Genomic DNA, 9085 nt, shown 5'->3' on the forward strand with positions numbered 1-9085 from the left:
AACTTCCGGAAGAACAACCATCTCTGCAGCACTCCACCAATCAGGCCTTTATGGTAGAGTGGCCAGACGGAAGCCACTCCTCAGTAAAATACACATGATAGCCCGCTTGGAGTTTGCCAAAAGGCACCTAAAGGACTCTCAGACCATTCGAAACAAGATTCTCTGGTTTGATGAAACCAAGATTGAACTCTTTGGCCTGAATGTCAATCGTCACATCTGGAGGAAATCTGGCACCATCCCTACGGTAAAGCATGGTGGTAGCAGCATCATGCTGTGGGGATGTTTTTCAGCGGCAAGGACTGGGATACTAGTCAGGATCGAGGGAAAGATGAACGGAGCAAAGTACAGCACGATCCTTGATGAAAACCTGCTCCAGAGTGCTCAGGACCTCAGACTGGGGCGAAGGTTCACCTTCCAACAGGACAACGACCCTAAGCACACAGCCAAGACAACGCAGGAGAAACTCCCCAAATACAGGTGTGCCAAGCTTGTAGCGTCATACCCATGAAGACTCGAGGCTGTAATCACTGCCAAAGGTGCTTCAACAAAGTACTGACTAAAGGGTCTGAATACTTATGTAAATGTGATATTTCAGTTTTGTATTTGTTATTTTATTTGCAAAGATTTCTAAAAACCTGTATTTGGTTTGTCATTATGGGTATTGTGTGTAGATTGATGAGGTAAAAAAATGATTTATTACATTTTAGAATAAGGCTGTAACGTAACAAAATGTGGAGAAAAAAAATAATGGAAAAAGTCAAGGAGTCTGAATAGTTCACAAATGGACTGTATACAGTATTGCAATGTGAAACATGTATTTCTAGATTATACACTGATTAAGTTTGGTGAAAAAGTGACTATGATTTTGTGTGCTGTACTTAATCAATTGAAAATGTGCTTAGAGTTTTGAAACAACTGCCTTTTTGATTATCTGTTTCGAGTTTTGTACTAAGCATTGTGAAAATGTACCACATACTTTTGAAAATTGCTCCAAAGTGACTGAAAAAAACTAATAACAGCTTGAGGGGTGGAACTCACGGTCTCCTTGACAACGGAGCGGCCCGACTGTGAGCTTTGCCTCTGAACCCAGCCTGTTGGTGTCACCCACGGCAACCTGACTGACTGGCAAATGGTCCTTATACACCAACAGACCACTGTCCTCTCTCCTGGGAAGGAGAAGAAAGAACAGATGAAGGAAGAGAGGAAAAGGAGGAGATAGTATGTTTCTATATTATTATTCTTGCAGAAAGATAACAAATACTGTGGAATGAAGAAACGGGAAAGAGACAGAGGGGGAAAAACCTGTAAAGTGTTAAAGTTTTAAATAAATGGTATTTGTTCTGAAGCAGCCTGTATTTGTCCTTATTATATGTTTGTTGTTCTCTGCCTTTTTTGATAACTAATATATGGAGGACACAATGGGAACCAAGAGTGTGTGTGTGTGTGAGTGTGTGTGAGTGTGTGTGTGTGTCATGCCAACTCTATGTGTAATGAGGGGAAATAGAGATGTGTGTACTATAGATCACGTACTCACTCAACCGGAGAAAAAAACATTAATACACACAATATTAATGGAAAGAGGGAGAGAAGGAATAACACTCATCTGTTATCGTAACAAGAGAAAGAAAGAGAGAGAGGGTGTTGTGAAGAGAGAGGGGAGAGAGGGAGAGGGAGGGGGAGGAAGAGAGACAGGAGAAGAGAGAAGGAGAGAGTAATTCAGAAAAGGACAGAGGGAGAAGGAGAAAGAGTAACTAGCAGCCATACGTTATTCTAATGAGAACATCCATCAGGTGTTTTAAAGGGTTCAGAAACACAACGTTTGTTATTATTGGAGGAGAGGGGGGACATCGCTCACTGCTTCAACACACAGCCTTTTATACACTAACCCTGTTGTTTCTATCTGTAAGTCTTGTGGGGACTTCTGGTCCCCACAAGTATAGTTAAACATGTCTACACACGCACGCATGCAAATGTAAGTTGTTACAGTACTGTATGTCTGTTATTTGTCCCAAACATTGTTCGCCCCTGCTGCGGTTTTGGTTGGACCAGGTCCCTCTTGAAAAATAGATTTGATCTCAATGAGACTAACCTGGATAAAAAAAAGGTTAAATAAACACACACAGTCCCCCCACCCCACGCCAACCCATGTACTCACCATTGTTTGTGGTCAGCGTCACAGTTACAGTCATATTTGGGGTCAGTACAGTTCCTGTCGATACCACAGGAACACTTCTGTATCCCCGGCCCTGATCCTCCCCAGTAGAAATGTTTCTCACTGCTCCTACCCACCCACCACGTATAAGGGGTCCCCTCTGGAGAGACAGAGACACACACAGGAGATATCAGTATAAGACAACTACACACACCAGTCCCAATGCCAGTCTGCTGCCTGGTTCATATCTCTTTAAATGTGTGTTTGTGTGTGTGTGTGTGTGTCTATGAGGTGGGGGGGTCACTGGTCTGTAATAAGAGCTGTAATATTGTTTTATTCAGATGCCCCGCTCTGTAGAGCAGAAAGATATGCATAATATCTGGGAACAGCACAATAACACACAATATGAGACTATATGAGATAGGAGAAGATTGCTATTCTCTTTATTTCTAATAAAGGACACAATATACGGATATAGATCTTCTATTCTGTTGTGATAAAATCCCAACTATAAAATGCTATGAATATTATAATCCGAGACACAGTATAGAGAGGGGATGAGTAAGCAAAAGCAATGATAATCTCTGAAACATCTCTCTGTCTCACCTTAGTGGCACACAGAGTTTCATTCAAAAACGCTATACAAGATATCCATTTTCAGAAATGTTGGTAAATTAGCTTTAATTGTTTAAAGAGATTGTGTTTTTTCTAGGGCTGTCAAAAATAGCGCGTTAACGACGTTAATTAGTTGTTTGCTGTTAATTACGTCAATTTTTTTAACGCATTTCACGCATGCGCAGTGTGACAAATTATTCAGGTCAGGAAAGTGGTTGGGAGCTAGAGGCGAGATGGAGCAAGGTGAGCAAAGTGGGCCTATTGACGGATTCAAATATAAAAAGAATGATGATGGTACAGTTAACAAGTACAAGGTTATTTGCAAGATTTGTAAGAAGGAGTTTCAATTTCACCGGAGCTGTTCAAGCTTGAAGTACCATGTCAACGCCAAACATGCGTTTGCTGGGCCGTCAGATTCAGCAAGTGGTTTGCGCCAGACCACGCTGAATGTTTGCAGGCAATTAACAAAATCAACCTCAGATAATTTGACCAACACAATAGCAAAATGGATTGCAAAGGATTGTAGATCCATTAGCATTGTAGAAGACTCAGGTTTCCTTGATGTTTTGCAAGTGGCGTCTCAAGACTCATTCTATAAGCCACCGTCAAGAGCCACAGTTATGAAGAAAATCCACGAGCTCTATGAAAAAGAAAAAAGGAAAGAGGTCTTGGCTCAAGTAAATCATATCGCCCTGACAGGAGACCATTGGACATCAGTGAGTAACAACAATTACCTCGGAGTAACTGCACATTTAATCAGTGACACGTGGGAACTGAAGTCTTTTGCGCTGACTATATTAAAAACTGAGGAGCGTCATTTTGCGGAGGCTTGTAAAGAACAGTTCCTGTCTGTTGCACGTGAGTGGGACATCGAGGGCAAGACTACAACCATTGGGACTGACAGTGCACGCAACATGGTTGCCGCAATTCGACTTACACGCTATGAACACATGAACTGTGTCGCTCACATGGTGCAGAGAAGTGTCACAGTGAGTCTTGCTGACAGCGGCTTTGTAAATGCTTTGGCCAAGGCTCGCAAAGTTGTCGGTCATTTTAAGCACAGCCCAGCAAATGCTGCGGAGCTTCAAGCACAACAAGTCAGCCTGGGAAAGAAGCAAGAGCCATTGATCCAGGATGTTCCAACACGTTGGAATTCGACGCTGGAAATGGTCAAGCGCGTGAGCAGAAATAAAGAGGCTGTCATCGCAGCCCTGGACAATCAGGAGCACAAACTCGTTTTGCCGACCGCAGCAGAGTGGGATAAACTGCAGAGGCTGGAGACACTTCTAGAGCCATGCAGGTAAATCAGTCTGTAACTTATCAAATAACATCGCTTTGATTATTTTCTGGAATGAATTAAACCAAGTCAAATATCAATAACATGTATCTATGTAAAAAATAATGATGATGATGATAATAATAATAATAATAATAATAATAATAATAATAATAATAATAATAATAATATGTTGATAACCACTGTTCTAATAATACACTGTCTCTGTGTGCATGTGTGTGTTTGTGTGAGTAGGTATGTAACTGAGCTCCTGGGTGGAGAGGCCTATGTCTCCTGTTCTGTGGTACTACCTTCTCTCTGCCACTTGCGTCTCAAGATGGAAGCCTGTGATGAGGACCCTGCATATGTGGTGAGATTCAAGACCAAGTTCAAGGAGGACCTAGCATCCCGTCAAGAACAGCTCAACAATGCATGGCTCCAGATTGCTACAGTTTTGGATCCTCGTTTCAAAGACTTGAAATGCCTGCCCAAGACAGACAGGGAAGAGGTGTGGACCACACTTGAAGGGATGCTGCAACAAGAATCACCCAGAAGGTCTTCAGACACATGATGATGGGCCACCCAGGAAGAAAATCAGCCTTCTGCAAATGGGCTCAGATTCAGAATCAGAAGATGAAGAGGTCCAACCTGCCATACAGAGGTACAGAGCAGAGCCCACCATTAAATTGGAGGACTGCCCCTTGAGGTGGTGGGCATCTCATTCAGGAGCCCATGAGAAGCTGGCCTCACTAGCTCACAAATATCTAGCCACTCCTGCAACCACTGTTCCCTGTGAACGACTTTTCTCAGTTGCAGGTCACATTGTGAACAAGAAAAGGTCAGCTTTACTTTCAGAAAATGTGAACAAGTTAGTTTGCCTCAGCAACTGGCTGAAAGATGATGAAGCTCAGTAGATTTGAAAGGTGATGTTCAAACAAAAAGACCAGTTTCAGTGCAACTTGTTATAGTAGTTAGCAACTGGATTTTTGAGCAACTGGATTAAAGAATGGAGGAAAAGGTAAAAGATTGTTCTTTGGTTTGATTTAAAAGTTTTATTGAAAATGTTTTTTTCCACAGATGACTCAAATTGTGCAAAAATGTGGTAGGTCACTGTTATGATTTGACTACATTTATTGCTTTCTGTTCAATTGAATACTGTAAATTGTACATCCTGGTTAAGAGGAATGCCAAAGAGGAAGTGATGGAACATTACAAAGACAAATATTATGGTGTGTAGTATGTTTCAGCTTGATTTAAAACACCATTATTTGGCTGTGTTAATAAACAGACATAATATGAAAATTATGTATCTGTGTCCTGTTATTTATCTTTTGGTATGCATTTCAGAAAAAAAATGGTTAGGATTCAGGTGTAATTGCAAATAGTGATTAATCATGATTAATCCACTGAAAATTCTGATTAATTTGATTAAAAATTTTAATCATTTGACAGCCCTAGTTTTTTCACTATCTAATCATGGCATGGGGTTGTTCAATGACCGACACATATTTGTTTCAAATCTATCACTTGATAGTTTCACTTCAGAAAGACAAATAATCATGTTTTTTTTTGCAAAATGCTATATATCCGCCTCACCTTCAGAGAAATAAGTAGTACTGCTAGGTTTTACACGGTCAAATGTAATTACATTTTAAATAAAGAACTGTGCAAATGATACATTTGCGACATCAATATATATTTTTTACAAATAATAATTAAATACAGTAATATGAGATCTGTATGTAAAACATTTACATTTGACATTTTAGTCATTTAGCAGATGCTATTATCAAGAGAAACTTACAGTAAGTGCATTCATCTTAAAATAGCTAGGTGAGACAACCACATATCACAGTCAAATATACAGGACACGAACATTCAGTTCCAGCTAAACAATGGCTATATAGCGTTTTGCAAAATGTTCAAACACATCTAAAATCTATGAATAAAAAATCTGAGAACAGTAATATTTTACACACACATGAAGGTACCCATAAGCAATAATTTCTGATGAAAAAAACACAAATGTGATTTATTTTTGGGATATAGCAATTTGGAAATTAAATCTTCATTTATTCCTGCATTTCTAATATCTCATCAAACACTGGGTGTATGTGTGGCGTTGTGTGTGTGTGTGTGTGTGTGCATGCGTACACGGGCGCTCATATACACTTCCAGGTGCTCAATTCAATCTGGGTCTTTTGTATCAATCACCTTAAAGGTCATTTGTAATGAACATGTTTGAAACATTATTTTCAACTTTTTCTATTGAGAGCAATATAATTAGAGGCCTTTGATAAAAATAATAGAACATCTACAGTTGAAGTCGGAAGTTTACATACACCTTAGCCAAATACATTTAAACTCAGTTTTTCACAATTCCTGACATTTAATCCTAGTAATAATTCCCTGTTTTAGGTCAGTTAGGATCACCACTTTATCTTAAGAATGTGAAATGTCCGAATAATAGTAGAGAGAATTATTTATTTCAGCTTTTATTTCTTTCATCACATTACCAGTGGGTCAGAAGTGTACATACACTCAATTAGTATTTGGTAGCATTGCCTTTCAATTGTTTAACTTGGGTCAAATATTTTGGGTAGCCTTCCACAAGCTTCCCTCAATAAATTTGGTGAATTTTGGCCCATTCCTCCTGACAGAGCTGGTGTAACTGAGTCAGGTTTGTAGGCCTCCTTGCCCGCACACACTTTTTCACTTCTGCCCACAAATATTCTATAGGATTGAGGTCAGGGCTTTGTGATTGCCACTCCAATACCTTGACTTTGTTGTCCTTAAGCCATTTTGCCAAATCTTTGGAAGTATGCTTGGGGTCATTGTCCATTTGGAAGACCCATTTGCGACCAAGCTTTAACATCCTGACTGATGTCTTGAAATGTTGCTTCAATATATCCACATAATTTTCCTTCCTCATGATGCCATCTATTTTGTGAAGTGCACCAGTCCCTCCTGCAGCAAAGCACCCCCACGGCATGATGCTGCCACCCCCATGCTTCACGGTTGGGATGATGTTCTTCGGCTTGCAAGCAACCCCCTTTTTCCTCCAAACATAACGATGGTCATTATGGCCAAACAGTTCTATTTTTGTTTCATCAGACCAGAGGACATTTCTCCAAAAAGTATTATCTTTGTCCCCATGTGCAGTTGCAAACCGTAGTCTGGCTTTTTTATGGGGGTTTTGGAGCAGTGGCTTCTTCCTTGCTGAGCGGCTTTCAGGTTATGTCGATATAGGACTTGTTTTACTGTGGATATAGATACTTCTGTACCTGTTTCCTCCAGCATCTTCACAAGGTCCTTTGCTGTTGTTCTGGGATTGATTTGCACCAAAGTACGTTCATCTCTAGGAGACAGAACGCGTCTCCTTCCTGAGTGGTATGACGGCTGTGTGGTTCCATGGTGTTTATACTTGCGTACTATTGTTTGTACAGATGAACGTGGTACCTTCAGGCGTTTGGAAATTGCTCCCAAGGATGACCCAGACTTGTGGAGGTCTACAATTTTTTTTCTGAGGTCTTGGCTGATTTCTTTTGATTTTCCCATGATGTCAAGGGAAGAGGCACTGAGTTCGAAGGTAGGCCTTGAAATACATCCACAGGTACACCTCCAATTTTCCAAGCTGTTTAAAGGCACAGTCAACTTAGTGTATGTAAACTTATGACCCACTGGAATTGTGATACAGTGAATTATAAATTAAATAATCCATCTGTAAACAATTGTTGGACAAATTACTTGTGTCATGCACAAAGTAGATCTCCTAACCGACTTGCCAAAACTATAGTTTGTTAACAAGAAATTTGTGGAGTGGTTGAAAAACTAGTTTTAATGACTCCAACCTAAGTGTATGTAAACTTCCGACTTCAACTGTAACTAAATGATACACCTATTAGACTCTTAATGGGGCAATCTGCAGTTGCTTCATACATTTTTGGACTTTAATATGTATTACCCATTGATTCTTAAAGAATATATCTTAGCTTAGTTCAACTGTCTTACCCCATCAAAACTAAAATATAAGCTTGTCCAATGTTTGTATACAAAGTAAATCTAAACAAACACTGTATACCCTCAAAACCTGGTCACAATTATAATTTTAGTCCTTGCATCCATAGCTATCTATGACTTTTAGAGTGGCTACATTTCTCCAGCTCATCCCTCAGCTTCCTACCAAAACAATATCAGGTAAGGCACTTTGTTATTGTTTCAACTGCGGATTGCCCCTTTAAAATGAGTGTGTGTATGTTGGAGGGAGAGAGAGAGAGAGAGAGAGAGAGAGAGAGAGAGAGAGAGAGAGAGAGAGAGAGAGAGAGAGAGAGAGACAGAGAGAGAGAGGGAGAGAGAGAGAGCGAGAGAGAGAGGGGGAGAGAGAGAGAGAGAGAGAGAGAGAGAGAGAGAGAGGGAGGGAGAGAGAGAGAGAGAGAGAGAGAGAGAGAGAGAGAGAGAGAGAGAGAGGTTGTGAAGAGGTACTCTGTTCTTCTCCCTAGTGTGCCTTTTAACAAATTCAACTTAAAAACTCGAGTTTAGAGCCTGTCTCTCCTCTATTTTCTCGCTCTGTTCATCCCTTCCCTCTTGTCACAGTGCTAAATCCCCCCGCAGACACCTCAATCCTTCACAGGAGAAGAAGTAAGAGAAAAAAAAGGAGAAAAGAAGAAAGGGAAGAGAGACATGAATTGATAACAGCTGTTGGTGTTGCTCCTCTTTGGGAAGCCCCACTACGGTACTTAGCCTGACAAAGCTTTATCTGTCTGCTAGGCTAACACACACACACACACACACACACACACACACACACACACACACACACACACACACACACACACACACACACACACACACACACACACACACACACACACACACACACATACACACACGCACACACACACGCACACACACACACAGGTAACACATTGAGTGTGCATGTGTGTGTAAGGCCAGGTAGTTGTGTGTTTACAGTAATATATGAGGGACAGCAGATCGATACAGGCAGCATTCCCCATGGGCTACCTACATACTGTAAATAGACT

General features: G+C 40.6%; 2 protein-coding genes across 2 annotated transcripts in view; one reads left to right on the forward strand and one right to left on the reverse strand.

Annotated features, from left to right (window-relative positions):
* The window catches only part of LOC311109291 (contactin-associated protein-like 2), a gene marked incomplete at its 3' end in the record, with an annotated part of 194200 nt that overhangs the window by 82902 nt on the left and 102213 nt on the right, over positions 1-9085 (reverse strand). Inside the window, exons 15-16 of the mRNA XM_084152121.1 lie at positions 2156-2312; positions 1039-1166 (exon numbers count right to left, since the gene is read on the reverse strand). Coding sequence (XP_084008247.1) covers positions 1039-1166; positions 2156-2312 — 285 coding nt within the window. The remainder of the gene's footprint in view (positions 1-1038; positions 1167-2155; positions 2313-9085) is intronic.
* Positions 3503-4892, forward strand: LOC311108867 (E3 SUMO-protein ligase ZBED1-like). The gene is made up of 2 exons (XM_084151644.1): positions 3503-4067; positions 4299-4892. Exons 1-2 carry the CDS (start codon positions 3682-3684, stop codon positions 4612-4614), a joined length of 702 nt encoding a protein of 233 aa, XP_084007770.1. The 5' UTR covers positions 3503-3681; the 3' UTR covers positions 4615-4892.

The sequence above is a fragment of the Coregonus lavaretus genome, assembly GCF_964263955.1.
Source record: "Coregonus lavaretus genome assembly, chromosome: 34".
In the NCBI taxonomy this organism is placed as follows: domain Eukaryota; kingdom Metazoa; phylum Chordata; class Actinopteri; order Salmoniformes; family Salmonidae; genus Coregonus; species Coregonus lavaretus.